General features: G+C 46.7%; 1 protein-coding gene across 1 annotated transcript in view; it reads right to left on the reverse strand.

The window, feature by feature from the left end:
* The window catches only part of LOC130296190 (NXPE family member 1-like), a 67,931-nt gene that overhangs the window by 14,471 nt on the left and 31,773 nt on the right, over positions 1-21,687 (reverse strand). Inside the window, exon 4 of the mRNA XM_056547468.1 lies at positions 11,450-11,511. Coding sequence (XP_056403443.1) covers positions 11,450-11,511 — 62 coding nt within the window. The remainder of the gene's footprint in view (positions 1-11,449; positions 11,512-21,687) is intronic.

Here is a 21,687-nt window from a genome sequence, read left to right on the forward strand (position 1 = left end):
AAAAGCATTTTTACAGCAGTGATTCACCTCCCAGTCACATCAGCATTCTATTGCAGAGAGAGAGAGAGAGAGAGGGACAGAGAGCTTTGCGGCAGCCTACCTTCCCAGGAGGTGGTGGAACAGAGGTTCCTGGAGTTAGTAGCATTAGCAGTCAATCAGTGCGGACTGTTGGTTGGAAAATCAGTTTTAGGTGGTGTGGCAATTTTTCATAAAGCATCCGGAGGAGGTTAATGCAAGATGTGTCGACAGAAGGTGAAGCATGGCCAGGGTCCCAATGTTGGTACCACGGTCCTGCGTCAACATATGCAGTGTCACCCTAAAATGGCCTGGGAGAACCGTGGCTCTGATGTAGTGGTCCAGCCTGCTGCATCACCCAGTGGCACGCCCCTCCTTGTTTCAGCCAGCCAAGGCTCCACCACCTCAGCCAAAGGGAGCTGTGTGTCATACCCAACTTCTGTTGCTACAAATGTTCCTGCTCCTCCTACTTCGGATCAGCAATCCATCAGCAAAGCCATGTCCAAGAAACAGCAGTATGTGCTCACTCATCCAACGGCACTGAATGTGCTCCTGTCCAAGTTGCTGGTGCTGCAGTTTCTCCCTTTTCAAGTGGTGGACTCTACACCTTTCAGAGAACTGATGGCTTGTGCTGAGCTGAGGTGGAGAGTCCCAAGCCATCATTTCTTTGCTAAGAAGGCAGTACCAGCCCTGCACAATTTGGTGGAACAGAAGGTGGGCCAGTCCTTTAGCCTGTCTGTGTGTACCAAAGTGCATTGCAGTGCCGACATGTGCAGAATTCATGTCCTTTACAGCCCACTGAATGTGGCTCCTGCACAGCCACAACAGCCACTTGGACAGGTCATGCCGCTTATGCCTCCACGCTCTCAGGCTATTGGTCCTGTGACAGTGTGTGACTCCGCCTCCTCATCCTCCACCATGTCCTATACCTCCACTGCACAAACAAGTCTCAGTACCCCTCCAGCATACCATGTGTGCAGGGCACGGCGGTCTCACGCTGTTCTTCACTTGGTTTGCATTGGCAAACAGAGTCCCACAGGGGAGGAACTGCTAAAAGAAATCTAATCATGGCTTACTCCTTGAAAACTGGAAATGGGAACCATGGTGACTGACAACGGGAGGAACATCTGGTCTTTGATGCAACAAGGAAGCCTGAGCCATGCGCCCTGCATGGCACACGTGTTCAATCTGGTTGTCAAGCAGTTCCTGAAGTGTTCCCCCCATCTGCAAGACATCCTAACAATGGGAAGAAAACTTTGCATGCACTTCAGCCACTCATACACTGCAAAGCACACCCTCCTTGAGCTGCAGCGTCAGAACGGTATCCCCCAACATAGCCTGATTTGCAAAGTTTACACACATTGGAATTCCACACTCCATATGTTGGACCGACTATACAAATAGAGAAAAGCCATCAGCGATTTCTTGATGATCCAAGCGGATAGGGGGACTCACCTGTGTAACTTCAAAGTCCACCAGTGGAAGTTCATGCGTGACACCTGCCATTTGTTCAGGTCCTTTGAGGAAGTCACCTTATTAGTCAGTCGCCAGGAGTACAGGATAAACAACGTCATTCCACTGCTTCATTTACTACAATACGTGTTGGAAACAATGGCTGGTCAGGGAACTGGAGATGTGGCCCCTACATCTCACGTCCACATAAGCCCTGTGGGGGCTGAACTGGAGGAGGAGGAGGGGAGGGGCACAGTGGAGCACAGTTTAGGTTTCGGGAGATATGCGGTTTTTCTAGTCACCTGACAGGAGAGGAGGAGCAGGAGCAGCCAGAAGAGCTAAAGGATTATGAGGAAGGCAAGACAGAGGACCCAGACACACTGTGGCAGTATGCAGTGGAGATGGAGGCAGGGAGACCATCCGAGTCACTTTCACAAATGGCACAATGCATGCTCACTTGCTTGCGTAGTGACCGCCGAAATGTCACCATGGTTGGGTTGTTGGAGCAGTACCAGCTCCATCAGCAACAGCCTGACTCTACAGTCGCTGATGAGTACCTTTCTTCACCCGTATAGTGAAGCAACTCATCAGCAGCAGGTAGACCTGGAACAGGACCTGAACCAGCAGGTGGTGGCATACCTTGACATGACCATGCCAACACACCTTGAAGATCCGCTGGACTTCTGGGCAGCCAAACTCGATTTGTGGCTGCAACTAGTAGAGTTTGCCCTGGAAAAGCTATCTTTCCCGGCCAGTAGTGTGCCATCAGAGCGGGTGTTTAGTGCGGCGGGGGTCATAGTAACCCCAAGGAGAACTTGTCTGTTCACGAAAAATGTGGAGAGACTGACCTTTGTGAAGATGAATCAGGCATGGATCAGCCAGGATTTCCACCCACCAATGCCTGATGCATCAGAGTAGATTAACCATGGTGTAACACCAACACTTCACAAATATGGATAGTGCAAAACAGATTTAAGGCCCTGCTCCCAAGTTACAGACATTCCTCTGCATCAGACCACAAGTAAGTATTTAGGATATGCATTAAGTAAAACTTAACTTTTCTTAGGATAAAATATATGCACCCAAAAATTTATTGAAATCAAACAAAAGGAAAGGTGTGCAAAAAACACCATATGCCACCTACACCACCAAGAATTGATGTGAAGCAAAGACCTTTGGTGGAAGGGAACAACGTATGGTCCATTGTAACAGGTGGGGGTAAAAACTTCCCCTGTAAGGCCCTACTCTGCCACTATTAATTCCCTTCTTGGCAAGTAATACTAGCCCTAAATAGGGCAGCCCCTCACAGGAAACTCTCCCTGTTTCTACCTGCAAACACTGCCATTTCCCAGGGTTTTTAGGTGGAAATAGGGAGAGTTTCCTGTGTGGGGCCACCCTTTTTAGGGTGAGTAACACTTGCCAAGAAGGGAGTTAATAGGGCGAGAGTAGGGCCTTACAGGGGAATTTTTTACCCTCACCTGCTACAATGGACAATACATTGTTCCCTTCCACCATTTCGAGGAAAGTGTTACTCGCCTTGAAAAGGGTGGCCCCACACAGGAACCTCTTCCCATTTACACCTAAAAACCCTTGGAAATGGCAATGTTTACAGGTGGAAATAGGGAGAGGTTCCTGTGTGGGGATGCCCTTTTAGAGCAAGTAACACTTGCCAAAAAGGCAATTAATAATGCAAGAGTAGGGCCTTACAGGGGAGGTTTTTACCCCCACCGGTTACAATGGACCATACATTGTTCCCTTCCATCTTTAAGAGGTTTTTGCATCACATCAATACTTGGTGGTGTAGGTGGCACATGTTGTTTTTGCACACCTTTCCTTTTGTTTGATTTCAAAAATCATTTTGGGTTCTTATATTTTATCCTAAGAATATAATTAAAAGTTCCGTTTTACGTAATGCATATCCTCAATACTTAATTGTGAACATAAAAAATAACAGTGCAACTCCAAGGTGTGGACAGGATACAAGGGTGCTCGACAACCAGGTAGCAGGATAAAATGTTTAATCACCCATAATGCAACGCGTTTCACAGGACAGCTGCTTACTGTGGTAAGAGCAATATTCACCCTTACTCATTTCTCAGTGCAAGAAACAGTATCACACTACGGATCACTGTCTGCCTTTTGTTTTACTTGTGAACATTAACACATTTACAAAAGAGGCAGATTTCTTCTGCCTACCTGTCTCAGCTACTATTCTGATCCTGACAACCGCCTGATACCAAACATCTGATGCCAAGTTCTCCTATTTTCACCCACCTTTGTCACGAGTACTGGTATTGCCACCCACCGCCCCACTATGTCACTGGGTCACTTTCAGGACTCCTGATGCTGCTGATGCCACCTCCAGTCTGTCTCATACTGCCACCATATGCTCTCCTCATGCTGATGCCAGCTCCAGGCTGTCTCATACTGCCACCATATGTTTTCCTCATGCCAATGCCAGCTCCAGGCTATCTCATTTTGCTACCATATGTTTTCCTCATGCTGCTGCCACCTCCAGGCTGTCTCATTCAGCCACTATATGGTCTCCTCATTCTTCCGCCACCTCCAGGCTGTGTCATTCAGCCACTGTATGGTCTCCTCATGTTGCTGACAACTCCAGGCTGTGTCATTCAGCCACTATATGGTTTCCTCATGCTGCTGCCAACTTCACGCTGTGTCATTCAGGCACTATATGGTCTCCTTATGCTGCCGTCAACTCTACGTTGTGTCATTCAGCCACTATATGGTCTCCTTATGCTGCCGCCAACTCCAGGCTGTGTCAATCAGGCACTATATGGGCCCCTGATGCTGCCACCAACTCCAGACTTTGTCATTCAGCCACCATATGTTCTCCTCATGCTGCCGCCACCTCCACGCTGTGTCATTCAAGCACTATATGGTCTCTTCATTATGCCGCCACCTCCACACTGTGTCATCCAGCCACTATATGGTCTCCTCATGCTGCCGCCACCTCCACGCTGTGTCATTCAGGCACTATATGGTCTCCTTATGCTGCCGCCAACTCTACGCTGTGTCATTCAGCCACTATATGGTCTCCTCATGTTACCACCAACTCCAGGCTGTGTCATTCAGCCACTATATGGTCTCCTCATGCTGCCAACACCTCCACGCTGTGTCATTCAGCCACTATATGGTCTCCTCATGTTGCTGCTACCTCCACACTGTGTCATTCAGGCACTATATGGTCTCCTCATGTTGCTGCCACCTCCAGGCTGTAGCACTCAGATGGATCCCTCCAAGGAACAGCCCAGGAAAAAGGCAGCACACAAGACTTCAAAGGTAAAATGGTTTATTTACCTGTCGTGCAAATAATAGGACGTCCTGGAGGACAAAATAGGGATTTGTGCAACTTAGGTAGATAGTAAAAAATAGGTAAAGAGTAATTTTTCACTGATAAAAAATCACATTCTTTTTTATTTAACAAATTATTATCAGTAGCACTTTTTATTAGCTCTTTATATTCCACAAAATACCTAGGGGAGGGATCATTAACCAAAATGTCATAGTACTCCTTATCAGAAAGGATTCTGAGGGCCCATCGATATACGCAGATCTATCCAAAACTGCAATTCCGCCCCCCTTATCAGCGGGGCGGATAATTATAGAGGAATTTTCCTGTAGACTTTTTACAGCCTGTCGTTCAACAGCACTTAAATTATCTTGTATTTTTCCAAAATTATGGCTATCACGTAAAGAACAAAGTTCTTTTGAAACAATCTGATAAAAAGTATCCACATAAGGGCCTTTATTATGGATAGGGAAGGGGGGGGGGTTACTTTTACATGCTTAATTTCAGTATTCAGTATCCAGAGATGATGAGACATTTATATTGGATTGCCCCAGAAGTGGATCCTCTACTAGGGTGTTACGTTTGTTCAAAAGGGAAAAATGTCTACTAAGTGTAAGTTTACGTGTAAACCGATTCAAATCTAAAAATAGTTGGAAATTGTTTGGTAACGAAACTGGACGAAAAGATAACCCTTTTGATAATAAGTCGCTTTCATTTTGGGCCAAGACATAAGAAGATAAATTGAAACTTTTTATTTTACCATCACTATCTCTAACTATATTCTTAGGAAAACTTGATTCAGAATTTATTGTAACAGATTTTACCTCCAGGTAAAACCTCCAGGCTGTGTCATTCAGCCACTATATGGTCTCCTCATACTGATACCACCTCATTGTCATTGTGCCGCTCTGCGACAGGGATTCTAATAGCGACACCTCTGATCTACATGTCATACTGAATAACAGTATTATTTCACTAACCTAGCACACACTCTATGTGTGTTAAACCAAGACAAAGTGTTCTCCACCTCTGTTGAGGCTCTCTGTGGGCTAGAAATAGCCGCTTTTAATACAGATCCGCCACAAATAAATTTGGACCAAACTTAATTTTTTCGGAAAATTCAGCAAATCGGCCGAATCAAATTTTTCAAAGATTCGCTCATCTCTAATTGCCATCTAAGAGCTGGCGCACGTCCTTGTTGGTCCTTCTGCTGATGACCTCAGTGGCGCTTGCTGCAAGGGGACATTCTGCCAGCTGAATATTCACAGTGTGGACGACCCCTTATGTGTCTATGGGGTCTGGAGGACAGTACAGGTGTGGGATTTTGCCAAACAGATGAAACAGTGTTTTGCAGTTTTATTTTCAGGGGGAGTGATGTCTGGTAGGGATATATTCGGAGGAGGGGGGGGGGATATTAAAGAAGAAAAAAGGAAAGACAACAGAGAATATGTCCCTCAGGTCATTATATCCTTGTGTATACTATTTGACTGTCCTATCAGAACTGTAGTCAATTGTAAGTTCTGCAGTGATGATGGTTGAAACTGTGGCTCTCCCAGCATAATAGGAGTTGTGGCTTTGCAACACCTGGGGAGCTAGTCTAAAAGTTGATTTTTAACTCTGCAGCCCATTTTATTGCATAGTCTAAAATGCCTGGGCCTATTTTAGGTCCCAATTTTTGGGTAATGGAATTACAAGTTGTGCATGGAGATGGACATTCATACAGGGCATATATTTTATATTTAAAGAGTACCTATCATAAATTAATCTTTCTCTAAAACCCTCCAGCATCTGTCCCTGACTAACCTTGACATTAATCCTGACTTTTATTTTTTTCAAAAACCCCCCTTTGTACCTTTTTCCAGGCTTATCAGCCTGCACAGTCATCGGTGGTCCAGTGAGGGAGGAAGTGGGCGTGGCTCGGCAGGCGCGACGGCATCTGATGCCTGCCAGGGCCGGCTTCCATCCTTCTTCTTGTATGCTGCACTCCCTCTCGGGAGTGTGCATAAAGGCTGAGTACAGGGCAGGGATGGCACCATCTGTGTCTTCTCCTCTATGTTTGGCATTGCACATGCCATACATAGTGGAGGAACGTCGAAATACAGAGCTGCCGTGCCCTACAGGAATATAGTAAAAACATGGTGGGTTCACAATTTGTAATAATAATAATAATAATAATACATATATTTATAAAAAAAAATTAGCCACAATAGCAGTATTGTAAAATGAATGGGGCCAAGCAATGTAATAAGGCTGTTATAAAAGTAAATCCTGCTGAATAACAGAATAATTGTTGATGATAATAGTGAATTTATTGCATCCAAAAATATGCATGTATTTGGATGGAATAAATTCTCTTTTTTGATCATTATTTATACTGTATTGCTGCGGTTTTACCTACTACTTGAATAGATACAAGCATCGCCATCTATACTAGTGTTGAGCGGCATAGGCCATATTCGAATTTGCGAATATTCGCGAATATATGGACGAATATTCGTCATATATTCGCGAATATTCGCATATTCGTTATATCGTTTTATTTTCGCATATGCGAAAATTCGCATATGCGAAAATTAACATATGTGAAAATTAGCATATGCAAAATTAGCATACACGAAAATTCGCATATGCGAATTTACGCACGCCAGTCTCGCACAGTAGTATTACAGCCTTCTTTACACCACACAAGCTGGAAGCAGAGAGGGGTGATCACTGTGATGTGTACTGTGAAGAAAAAAAAACAAAAAACGAATATTCGTAATTACGAATATATAGCGCTATATTCGCGAAATTCGCGAATTCGCGAATATACGATATTCGCGAATAATATTCGAATTGCGAATATTCGCGAGCAACACTAATCTATACTGGAATGCTGCGGTTTTTCCTTCAACATGAATGTTGGAAAGCAGTAAGGCTAAATTGAGTTTCAGACCAGATCACTCTAGTATAGATGGTGATAAAAAAAAGTTAATTTATTGCATACAAATTTGCATATTTTTTGATGGAATAAAATCGCTTTTTTTTTATTACTATCTATACTAGAGTGATCCAGTCTGAAACTCAATATGGCCTTATTGCTTCCCCTTATTCATTGAAAAGATAAAAACGTAGCATTACACTATGCATGGTCATGAAAAAAGTGAGTTTTTTCCATACAACAATATGCATATTTCTTGAAGGAATAAATTCACATTTTTCATCAACATCTATACTGGAATGCTAAGCTTTTACTCTCTATATTTTTTTTATATATTTATTTATATACAAAGTGGTAAGCACTACACCCTCCCCTCCCCCAAATGGAATAAATGTACTTTTTTTTTTTTATCACCATCTATACTGGAGTGATACGGCTTTACACTCAATATAGCCTTTCATGTAAATGGTAAAACTGCAGCACTACACAATAGATGGTTATAATTTTTTTTTATTATAAGTCATATACGTACCTGATATAGAGTTTATTTACTTATCCCAGCCCAAAATCTGAAATTTACCGCGCATACCATGCACACTCAGTACCAGATATTGAGCATGCATAGCATGCTTGCTCAATATCTGATAATGAACATGCATACCATGCTGGCTCATTACATGTATCGGGCCAGCATGCAATACATGCTCAATATCATTCAATGAGCCAGCATGGTATGCACGCTCATTATCAGGTATTGAATCAGCATGCTATGCACGCTCAGTATCATTCAATGAGCCAGCATGGTATGCAAGCTCCTTATCAGTTATTGAGCCAGCATGCTATGCACGCTCATTTTCATGTATTGAGCCAGCAGGCTATGCATGCACAATACATGAAAATGAGTGTGCATAGCATGCTGGCTCAATACATGTAATGAGTAAGCATGATATGCATGCTCAATATTATGTAATAAGCCAGCATGGTATGCACGCTCAATATCAGCTGTTGAGCCAGCATGCAATGCACACTCATTTTCATGTATTGACCCAGCATGCTATGCAGGCTCAATACATGAAAATGAATTTGTAGAGCATGCTTGCTCAATTACTGATAATGAACATGCATACCATGCTGGTTCAATACATGATATTGATCGTGCACAGCTCTGCTACATACACCTGATCATACACTCAGGTCTGCTGCATCACTCACTCACTCACCCAGCTGTACTGCATACACATGATCACACACTCAGCTCTGCTGCATGCACACAATCACACACTCAGCTCTGCTTCATACACATGATCACTTAGCTCTGCTGCATATGCATGATCACACACTCAACTCTGCTGCACTCACATAATCACTCATTCAGCTCTGCTGCATACACATGATCACTCACTCAGCTCTGCTGAATACACATGATCAATCACTCAGCTCTGCTGCATTTACACAATCACACACTCAGCTCTGCTGCATATACACAATCACACACTCAGCTCTGCTGCATTTACACACACTCAGTTCTGCTGCATCTACAGAATTACACACTCAGCTCTGCTGCATATACACAATTACACACTCAGCTCTGCTGCATTAACACAATCACACACTCAGCTTTGCTGCATTTATACAATCACATACTCAGCTCTGCTGCATTTACACAATTACACACTCAGCTCTGCTACATATACACAATCACACACTCAGCTCTGCTGCATTTACCCAATCATACACTCAGCTCTGCTGCATTTACCCACTCACACACTCAGCTCTGCTGCATTTACAATATCACACATTCAGCCCTGCTGCATTTACCCAATCACACACTCAGATCTGCTGCATTTACACACACTCAGCTCTGCTACATTTAAAGAATTACACACTCAGCTCTGCTGCATTTACACAATCACACACTCAGCTCTGCTGCGTTTACACAATCACACACTCAGCTCTGCGGCATACACACTCATACACTCAGCTTTGCTGCATATGCACAATCACACACTCAGCTCTGCTACATACACACACACTCACATCCACACTCAGCTCTGCCACATACACACTCACGCATTCAGCTCTGCTGCATTTACACACTCACACACTCAGCTCTGCTGCATTTACAGAATCATGCACTCAGCTCTGCTGCATATACACAACCACACACTCAGATCTGCTGCATTTACACAATCACACACTCAGCTCTGCTTCATTTACACAATCACACACTCAGCTCTGCTACATACACACACTCAGCTCTGCTGCATATACACAATCAAACACTCAGCTCTGCTACATACACACTCACACACTCACCTCTGCTGCAAGTACATAATCACACACTCAGCTCTGCTGCATTTACACAATCACATACTCAGGTCTGCTGCATTTACACACACACACACACACTCAGCTCTGCTGCATTTACAGAATTGCACACTCAGCTCTACTGCATATACACAATCACACACTCAGCTCTGCTGCATTGATACAATCACACACGCAGCTCTGCTGCATTTACACAATCACACACTCAGCTCTGCTGCATACACACTCACACACTCATCTTTGCTGCATATGCACAATGACACACTCAGCTCTGCTACATACACACACAGTCAGCTCTGCTACATACACACTCACACATTCAGCTCTTCTCCATTTACACACTCACACACTCAGCTCTGCTGCATTTACACAATCACACACTCAGCTCTGCTGCATTTACACAATCACACACTCAGCTCTGCTGCATACACACTCACACACTCAGCTCTGCTGCATATACACAATCACACACTCAGCTCTGCTACATTCACACTCACAATATCAGCTTTGCTGCATGTACACAATTACACACTCAGCTATGTTACATACACACACTCATAAACACAATCACACACTCAGCTCTGCTACATACAAGTGATTAGAGATGTCGCGAATTGTTCGCTAGCGAACAGTTCCCGGCGAAATTAGAATGCTCGCGTTCGCATCGCCGGGCGAACATATGTGAAGTTCGATCCGCCCCCTATACTTTAACATTGCGGTAAACTTTTACCCTGTGAGTCAGAGTCAGCAGACACATTACAGCCAATCAGCAGCAGTCCCTCCCTTCCAGACCCTCCTACCTCTTGCACGGACGCCATTTTACCTTCATTCGGCATGCTGCAGGCTTAGAAAGTGGAGGGACAGAGAAGCTGCTCCTGCTGTAATAGGGAAAGTAATAGCTAGGTTGCTGCTAGGTGGTGTATTCAGGGTCCAGTTTACTCCTAAAGCACTAGTGTAACATCTGCTTTAAGGACAGCACCCAAAAAAGCCCTTTTTAGGGCTCAAATATCAGTTCGTGTGTCTTGCAACAGCTGGAGGCCCCCTGGTTGGGAGGGAACAGCTGGTTAAAAGGGGTACTCTGGTGTAAAACTTAATTTCCTTCAAGCAAGTAACTACAGTATTAAAAGGGCTATAAGTTCAGTCCATGTGTCTTGAAACTTTTGTGTACCCCAAAACATTTGTGTACCCCAAAAAGTAAGGAAGAAAGGACAGCTCCCCTACAACTTAGCCCTAAGCAGGGGATCAGACTTGTGATGCTAATGTAATCTATTAGAGCATATGCCTTACATACAATAGACTGCTTGTAATCACCCATTATTACCCAGGGACCTGTTACAAGCATGTTAAAAGAAATAAAATGCATAACTGAATAAAGTTAATGACTGCCTGTGAAAATTTGAAATTTGAAAAAAAAAAAGACTTACCTCTACATGTCGATACATCAATATCATTGTAATCTCCTTTAATATCAACAGCTATATTTTCACTAAGGAGAAAACATAAAAAAAATTTGGTATTTTATTGTTTATACTATTCACCATGTGGGATCTATCATTTATTAGTTCAGACAATTCTACACATGATAATACCAAAAATCTTTATTTTTCTTTCGCTTCCATTTTTTTGTTTGGAAAATAGGAAAAATGGGGGTGATTTGAACTTTTATTATAAATGGGGTTATTATATATTTGTAAAAAAAAAAAAAAAAATTCCACTTTTTTAGTCTTCTATTATAGGGACTTCTATGAACATATGTCCTGCATTGATCCATCAGATCTGCACTCTGTTGGTAGAGCCTGACACAGGCTTAGCTAAGTACTCTGAAGGGACAATGGATCTTCTGGCAGAAATTAGGACCGACCCACTGCACCACCATCAATGCTTGTAACTATCATTTAATCACTGCTGTCAACTTGGCATCTATGAGCTTAATAATTGGGAGCAGTGATCGCTATTCGGTGACCCCCAGCTACTAAATTCAGCAGATATGAAGCAGGTTCAAGTCCTGAGCTAACAAAATACACCCCTAATGACTAAAGATTAAGACATTTTTCAACAGTTCAGTTTTCTGGACTTGAACTTTTGGGATATGTTCGGTTTTTTGAATTGGCAATGAAATAAGCCTCAAAACACGTGTATAACACTGCTAGGGTTAGCTAGGAATGTATTCATGTAGTTTTAAAGTGGTTTTAAGGCTAAGTTATGGCAACATGCGGTAACTCATGGTGACCAACAGCTTATTTAAAGGGGTACTCCTGTGGAAAACTTTTTTTTTTTTTTAAATCAACTGGTGCCAGAAAGTTTAACAGATTTGTAAATCACTTCTATTAAAAAATCTTAATCTTTCCAGTACTTTTTAGGGGCTGTATACTAAAGAGAAATCCAAAAAAAGAAATGCATTTCCTCTGATGTCATGACCACAGTGCTCTCTGTTGACCTCTGCTGTCCATTTTAGGAACTGTCCAGAGCAGGAGAAAAGCCCCATAGCAAACAAATGCTGCTCTGGACAGTTCCTAAAATGGACAGCAGAGGTCAGCAGAAAGCACTGTGGTCATGACATCAGAGGAAATGCATTTCTTTTTTGGATTTCTCTTTAGTATACAGCCGCTAAAAAGTACTGGAAGGATTAAGATTTTTTAATAGAAGGGATTTACAAATCTGTTTAACTTTCTGGCACCAGTTGATTAAAAAAAAGTTTTTTACGGGAGTACCAATTTAAATACACAAATGTTATATAGTGCGCTCCGGCCGGACATGCTGGCCGTGAGTGTATCTCCTCCTTCATGTCACCAGCCCCCATGCGAGTCCCAGCCTGTCATTCACCTCTATCCTCTGCCTCTGTTCTTCAGCTCCAGCGCACGCGCCCCCACCTCCTAGGGGCGCATACGCACCGGAGCCCTGAAATTTAAATGGCCAGTGCGCCTGTAATTAGTCTCCACACCTGTACCTCTGTTATAAATTCTAGCACCTCCCTCATACTCCCTCATACTCCCTCTTTGTTTGCCTCAGTGCCTTACAGAACGCGTTATTCTGTGTTCCTTGCCGTGTACCAGACCTTGTATTCCGTGACATGACCGTGTTCCTTACCGCCTGACTATTGACCTTCTGCTACCTTCCAGACTACGCTTCTGTGTCGCCTGCCCTGACCTCCTGCTATCCTTACTACGTCCTGTCTCATCCCTTCTGTGCCTTGCTTCATCTTAGCTGCCTGTGTGGTTGAGTCGTGCCGGGGTAACGACCTGGGTGCCGCCTGCCGCAGCAAGTCCATCCCGCTTTGCGGCGGGCTCTGGTGAAAACTAGAGATGAGCGAACTTTTCAAAAATTCGATTTGGCCAATTCGCAGAATTTTCCTAAAAAAATTTGTTTCTATCCAAATTTATTCGCGCCAAATCTATATTAAAAACGGCTATTTCTGGCCTACCGAGAGCCTCAATAGGGGTATAGAACACATTACTGTGTTCTAACATGCATATGAAGTATGCTGGGGTAGTGAAATAATACTGTTATTCAGAATAACATGCAGATTACCAGCATCGCTTTTAGAATCACTGCCGCAGAGCCTGGAGGTGGCATCAGTATGAGGAGACCATATAGTGGCTGAATGACACAGCGTGGAGGTTTTGGCAGCATGAGGAGACCATATAGTGGCTGAATGACACAACGTGGAGGTGTTGACAGCATGAGGAGACCACATAGTCGCTGAATGACACAGCGTGGAGGTGTTGAGAGCATGAGGAGACCATTTAGTGGCTGAATGACACAGCATGGAGGTGCTGGCAGCATGAGGAGACCATATAGTGGCTGAATGACACAGCGTGCAGGTGTTGGTAGCATGAGGAGACCATATAGTGGCTGAATGATACAGTGTGGAGGTGTTGGCAGCATGAGGACACCATATAGTGGCTGAATGACACAGCTTAGATGAGGCTTAAGCATGAGGAGACCATATAGTGGCTGAATGGCACAGCCAGGAGTTGGCAGCAGCATGAGTAGACATTAGGCCTTCACAATTCCTTAGATTAAAAGATGAATTCAGAAATTTAAACCGAAGATTTTGGATAGTTAGTGCTACCTACCATAACAAAATTTTTATTCCCAGACCAAGGCCCAGCAGCAGTACCAGTAAACCATATATTGCCTAAAGGACACAGCCGGAAGTTGGCTGAAGCATGAGAAGACCCCAGGGCTTCACAATCGCCAAGAAAAAACACAAGATTTTTTGAAATTTAAAATGAAGATTTTGGATAGCTAGTGCTACCTACCGTAACAAAATGTTTATTTCCAGACTCAGGCCCAGCAGTGGTATCAGTAAGCCATATATTGCCTGAATGACACAGCCTGGAGTTGACTGAAGCATGAGGAGACCCCATGGCTTCACAATCCCCCCCAAAAAAACACAAGAATTTTTGAAATTTAAAATGAAGATTTTGGATACTTAGTGCTACCTACCATAACACAATTTTTATTTCCAGACCCAGGCCCAGCAGCAGTATCAGTAAACCATATATTGCCTGAATGACACAGCCTGGAGTTGGCTGAAGCATGAGGAAACTTTTGGGTACAAAAGACCAAATCTAACAAGCCCTCACAGGGCTCGTGTGGCCTGACCATTGCCCTGACCAGCCATTGTTTCCAACACTTTTCGCCAAGGCAAACCATGTGAAGAACAGCGTGACACCGCCATGCCCTGTACAAATGGTATGCTGAAGGGCCACTGAGACTTGTCTGGGCAGTGGAGGCTGAGGACATTGTGGAGGATGAGGAGGTGGAGTCGAACACTGTCACAGGACCAACGGGCTGACAGAGTGGAGCAGGAAGCAGCATGAGTACACAAGAGGGGCTCACAACCCCTAAAAGTAAAAGGTGAATGTTGAAATCTCTATTGAAGATGCATGTTAGGTAGTGCTACCATTCAAAAATTTAAGGCCCAATCCCAGAAGCATCAGTAAGCCAAGTAGTCCCTGAAAGACACAGTCAGGAAAAGGCATCAGCAGAACACAAGAGGATTTTATAACCCCTAAGATTGACAGATCAATGTTGAAATCTCAATTAAGCATATATGTAAACTAGTGCAAAACATCCATAAATTTAAGACCCAAGCCCAGAAGCATCAATAAGCCAAGTAGTTCCTGAAACACACAGTCAGGAGCAGGCATCAGCAGTACCCACGAGACTTTCATAACCCCTTACGTTGCACGATCAATTTTGAAATTTCAATTAAGCATGTATTTAGCTACTGCTAAACAACCAAAAATTAAAGACCCAAGGCCAGAAGCATCAGTGAGGCGAGAAGTTCCTGAAAGACACAGGATCAGTCAGGAGCAGGCATTCACAGTACCCAAGAGGGTTTCATAAGCTTAATTGATAACCCAAGAGGGTTTCATAACCATAATTGTGAAGTGTTGGTGTAGCAGCATGGTCAATCTACTCTGAGGCATCTGGCATTGGTGGGTGGAAATCCTGCCTGATCCATGCCTGATTCATCTTCACAAAGGTCAGTGTCTCCACATTTTTCATGGACAGACGAGTTCGCCTTGGGGTGACTATGGCCCCGGCCGCACTAAACACCCGCTCTGATGGCACACTACTGTCCGGGAATGACAGCTTTTCCAGGGCAAACTCTGCTAGTTGCGGCCATAAAATAAAGTTTGGTTGTCCAGAAGTCCAGCGGATTTTCAAGGATTTTTGGCATGGCCATGTCAAGGTATGCCACCAACTGCTGGTTCAGGTCCTGCTCCATGTCTACCTCCTGCTGATGAGTTGCTTCACTATGCGGGTGAAGAAAGCTACTCATCAGTGACTGTAGACTTAGGCTGTTGATAATGGAGATGGTAATGCTCCTGCCACCCCTCTCCTCCCCAGCAGCCATGGCAGTGGAAGGTGAGTGCAGAGGGCCTCCCGAGTCAGACCTGTTAATGGATGGACCAATGTCGCCGATAGGATTCGGCCAACTGACTACGTAGGATCTCTCTGTAGTAGGTCAGTTTGTCCTCCCTCTCAGTGTGTGAAAAAAGGCCCCCATTCTGTGATGGTTGCGAGGGTCCAATAAGGTGGAGAGCCAGAATTCATCCTGCTGATGAATTATGACAATTCGGGGGTCACTACGCAAGCAACTGAGCATGCATCGTGCCATTTGCGCCAGTGACTCGGAGGGACTCCCTGCCTCCATCTCCACTGCATACTGCCACGGTGTGTCTGGGTCCTCTGTCTCTCCTTCCTCATAATAACCCTCTAGCTCCTCTAGCTGATCATGCTCCTCCTCTCCTGTCCGATGACTAGAAACACCGCCCATCGAATCAAACCTAAACTGTGCTCCACTCTGACCCTCATCCTCCTCCTCCAGCTCAGCCCCCACAGGGCTCATGTGGCCGTAAGATGTAGGTGCAATGTCTCCATTGCCGTGACCAGCCATCGTTTCAATAATTTGTTGTAGGCAATGTAGGAGTGGAATTATGTCGTTCATTCTGCAATCCAGGCGATTTACAAATAATGTGGCTTCCTCAAAGGGCCTCAGCAAACAGCAGGTGTCACGTAAGAGCTGCCACTGGTTCACATTGAAGTTACACAGGGGATTACTCCTATCTGCTTGAATCATCAAGAAAGTGGTGATGGCTTTTCTTTGTTTGTATAGTCTGTCCAACATATGGAGGGTGGAATTCCAACGTGTTGCAACGTCACAAATAAGACTATGTTGTTGGATACCATTCTGACGCTGCAGCTCAAGGAGGGTGTGCTTTGCGGTCTACGAGTGGCTGAAGTGCATGCACAGTGTTACGCCGAGCGCTCCGGGTCCCTGCTCCTCCCCGGAGCGCTCGCGGCGTTCTCCTCTCTGCATTGCCTCGGTCAGACCCGCTGACCGGGAGCGCTGCACTAACACTGCCGGCGGGGATGCGAGTCGCATCCCAAGCTACTTACCTGTCCCCGTCCCCGGCTGTCACATCCTGGCGCGCGCGGCTCCGCTCTCTAGGGCGCGCGCGCGCGCCAGCTCTCTAAGATTTAAAGGGCCAGTGCACCACTGATTGGTGCCTGGCCCAATCACTGTAATTAACTCCCACCTGCTCCACACCTATAATACCTCACTTCCCCTTCCCTGCATTGCAGGATCTTGTTGCCTTGTGCCAGTGAAAGCGTTTTGTGTATGTCCCAAGCCTGTGTTCCAGACCTTCTGCTGTTGCCCCTGACTACGATCCTTGCTGCCTGCCCTGACCTTCTGCTACGTCCGACCTTGCTCTTGTCTTGTCCTTCTGTACCGCGCCTGTCTCAGCAGTCAGTGAGGTTATGCCATTACCGGTGGATATGACCTGGTTGCTACCGCTGCAGCAAGACCATCCCGCCTTGCGGCGGGCTCTGGTGAATACCAGTAGCAACTTAGAAGCGGTCCACCGGTACGATCCACGCCAATCCCTCTCTGACACAGAGGATCCATCTCCAGCCTGCCGAATCCTGACAGTAGATCCGGCCATGGATCCCGCTGAGGTGCCGCTGCCAAGTCTCGCTGACCTACCCACGGTGGTCGCCCAGCAATCCCAACAAATTGCCCAACAAGGACAGCAGCTGTCGCACTTGACCGCCATGCTACAGCAACTTCTGCCACAGCTATAGCAGCAACCATCTCCTCCGCCAGCTCCTGCACCTCCTTTGCAGCGAGTGCCCGCTCATAGCCTCCGCTTGTCCCTGCCGGACAAATTTGATGGGGACTCTAGACTCTGCCGTGGTTTCCTGTCTCAATATTCCCTACATTTGGAGATGTTGTCGGACCAATTTCCTACAGAACGGTCTAAGGTGGCTTTCGTAGTTAGTCTTCTGTCTGGAAAGGCCTTGTCTTGGGCCACACCGCTCTGGGACCACAATGATCCTGCCACAGCCACTGTCCAGTCCTTCTTCGCTGAAGTCCGTAGTGTCTTCGAGGAGCCAGCCCGGGCCTCCTCTGCCGAGACTGCTTTGCTGAACCTAGTCCAAGGAACTTCTTCTGTAGGCGAATACGCCATCCAGTTTCGTACCCTCGCCTCAGAGCTAGCCCGGAACAATGAGGCCCTCTGCGCGACCTTCAAGAAAGGCTTATCCAGCAACATCAAAGATGTACTGGCCGCACGAGAAATTCCAGCTAACCTGTCTGAACTTTTGGCCACCCGCATCGACAAGCGTTTTTCTGAAAGACACCAGGAGCTCCGGCAGGAAAAGGACCTTGATCTCTGGGCACCTCTCTCCCGGAATCCTTTGCAATCTACCCCTGTGCCTCCCGCCGAGGAGGCTATGCAAGTTGATCGGTCTCGCCTGACCCATGAAGAGAGGCCTCGTCGCAGAGATAAAAACTTATCCCTGTACTGCGCTAGTACCGAACATTTCCTAGTGGACTGCCCAATTCGTCCTCCGCGTCTGGGAAACGCACGCACGCACCCTGTTCACATGGGAGTGGCGTCCCTTGGTGTGAATTCTGTTTCTCCACGTCTCACTGTGCCTGTGCGGATTTCTCCTTCTGCCAACTCCTCCTTCTCAGCTGTGGCCTTCTTGGACTCTGGTTCTGCTAGAAATGTTATTTTGGCCTCTTTTGTTAATAAGTTCAGCATCCCAGTAACCCGTCTCGTCAAGCTGCTCTACATTTCTTCTGTCAACGGAGAAAAATTGGACTGCACTGTGCGTTACCACACTGAACCCCTGCCCATGAGCATTGGACTGCATCACGAAAAAATTGAATTTTTTGTTCTGCCCAACTGCACCTCTGAAGTCCTCCTCGGTCTGCCATGGCTCCAACATCATTCTCCCACCCTTGACTGGACCACCAGGGAGATCAAAAATTGGGGTTCTTCTTGTCACAAACGATGTCTCACATCTTCTCCCACTTGTCTAACTCCTGAAGTTCCACCCTTACCGGCTCCTCCCAAGGCTTACCAGGATGTTTTCGGCAAAGAGCAAGCTGAGATTTTGCCTCCTCATAGCCCCCTTCCTGGTAACACTCTGCTCCGTGGCAAGCTTCACCCTCTGCCCCCCCTCCCCATTCCCACTTCTTCTGGATTGCCTGCCGCTGATTAAGCTACCCAGGACTTCTTCTTCTTCCGGAAGGAGACTCAAGAGTCGCTCCCAATTTTCTCGTCTCGTTTGAAGGGATAAGCAGACAAAAAGAGGGGGAGACCTAAGTGGGGGGGGGGGGGGAATTTTAAGCTGAGCGCTCCGGGTCCCTGCTCCTCCCCGGAGCGCTCGCGGCGTTCTCTTCTCTGCAGCACCCCGGTCAGACCCGCTGACCGGGAGCGCTGCACTGACACTGCCGGCGGGGATGCGATTCGCATAGCGGGACGCGCCCGCTCACGAATTGCATCCCAAGCTACTTACCTGTCCCGGTCCCCGGCTGTCATGTCCTGGCACGCGCGGCTCCGCTCTCTAGGGCGCGCGCGCGCGCCAGCTCTCTAAGATTTAAAGGGCCAGTGCACCACTGATTGGTGCCTGGCCCAATCACTGTTATTAACTCCCACCTGCTCCACGCCTATAATACCTCACTTCCCCTTCCCTGCATTGCCGTTTCTTGTTGCCTTGTGCCAGTGAAAGCGTTTTGTGTATGTCCCAAGCCTGTGTTCCAGACCTTCTGCTGTTGCCCCTGACTACGATCCTTGCTGCCTGCCCTGACCTTCTGCTACGTCCGACCTTGCTCTTGCCTTGTCCTTCTGCACCGCGCCTGTCTCAGTACTCAGAGAGGTTGAGCCGTTACCGGTGGATACGACCTGGTTGCTACCGCCGCAGCAAGACCATCCCGCTTTGCGGCGGGCTCTGGTGAATACCAGTAGCAACTTAGAACCAGTCCACCGGTACGGTCCACGCCAATCCCTCTCTGACACAGAGGATCCACCTCCAGCCTGCCGAATCCTGACACACAGTTTCCTTGCCATTTTTAGAATGTCTTGCAAATGGGGTGAACACTTCAGGATGTGCTTGACAACCAGATTCAACACGTGTGCCATGCAGGGCGCATGTTTCACACTTCCTTGCCGCAGCGTGGACACAATGTTGTTCCCATTGTCGGCTGCCATGGTTCCCATTTCCAGTTTTCGTGGAGAAAGCCATACTGCCAAACTGACGAATTAGTTTTAGCAGTTCCTCCCCAGGGGACTCCGTTCACCAAGGCAAACCATGTGAAGAACAGCGTGACACCGCCCTGCCCTACACAGATGGTACGATGAAGGGCCACTGAGATTTGTATGTGCAGTGGAGGCCGAGAACACAGTGGTGGATGAGGATGCAGAGTCGTACACTGTCCCAGGACCAACTGCCTGAGAGCGAGAGCGTGGAGAAGGAAGCGGTGTGACCTGTCCAAGTTGCTGTTGTGGCTGTGCAGGAACCACATTTACCCAGTGGGCCGTAAAAGACATGTATTGTCCCTGCCCATATTTACCGCTCCACACGTCGGCACTGCGGTGCACTTTTGAACACACCGAAAGGCTCAAGGACTGGCACACCTTCTCTTGTACAAAATTATGCAGGGCTGGTACTGCCTTCTTTGCAAAGAAATAACGGCTTGGCACTCTCCACCTCGGCTTGGCACAAGCCATCAATTCTCTGAAAGGTGCAGAGTCCACCACTTGAAATGGGAGGGACTACAGCACCAGCAACTTGGAAAGGAGGACATTCAGCTTCTGCGCCATTGGTTGAGTGGGCGCATACTGTTGTCTCTTGGACATGGCTTCGCCTATGGATTGTTGGCGGAATGGCTGACTACAAGTAGGAGGAGCAGAAGCATCTGGGGCGACAGAAGGAGGGTATGACACACAGCTCCCTTCGCTTGAGGTGGTGGACCCTTGGCTGGCTGAAAGAGGGAGTGGCGTGCCACTGGGAAATGCGGCAGGCTTGACCACCACATCTGAGCCACTGTTGTCCCAGGCCACTTAATGGTGGTGCATCATATTTTGTCGCAGGGCCATGGTGCCAACATTGCTACCCTGTCCACGCTTCACCTTTTGCCGACATATCTTGCATCTGGCTATGTTAACTTCCTCCGGATGCTTGATGAAAAACTGCCAGACCGCCGAGTATCTGATTTTACCACCAACAGTGCGCAATAATTGACTGCTACTGCCGCCGTCTCCAGGAACCCCTGTTCCACTACCTCTCGGGAAGGTAGGCTGCCGCAAAGCAGTTGGCCTACCCCGGGCACGTTTGGCTCCTGAATTTCCACTTCTGCCACTATGCTGACCGCCAACCACGCTACCAAATTGCTGGTTCATTTGCTGCCTCATGGGCAACCTGGAACCCTCTTCTGCTGCTGATGATGAAGCCCCTCTTTGTACCCAGCTCCCAAGTTTGATCGTCTTCGTCATCATCGAGTTCTGTCTGCACGTCACTGTTGTCCTCCTCAGGTTCCTCAACAATGTATGATTCAGGACCCTGAGTTCTGGAAACACCACCCCCCACGTCACCCTCCTCATCAATAATTGCCCGCCTAGCATAGGAAGCGGCAGATGTCTCCTCCACTTCTTGGCTGGGCAGTAGCTGCTGACTGTCGTCTAATACATCTTCCTCACTGAATAGTGGAGCTGAACTCACTGCCTAAGATAATTCTTTAGGGGTGGGAACAGCATAGGACAGAGGCAATGGAAGGACAGGGACTGCTCCCGGGCCATGCCAACTGAGGGTTGTGTCTGAGGAACCCACCGACTGTTGACTGGGGGTATCAGAT

This window comes from Hyla sarda, chromosome 12 (assembly GCF_029499605.1).
Source record: "Hyla sarda isolate aHylSar1 chromosome 12, aHylSar1.hap1, whole genome shotgun sequence".
Classification (NCBI taxonomy): domain Eukaryota; kingdom Metazoa; phylum Chordata; class Amphibia; order Anura; family Hylidae; genus Hyla; species Hyla sarda.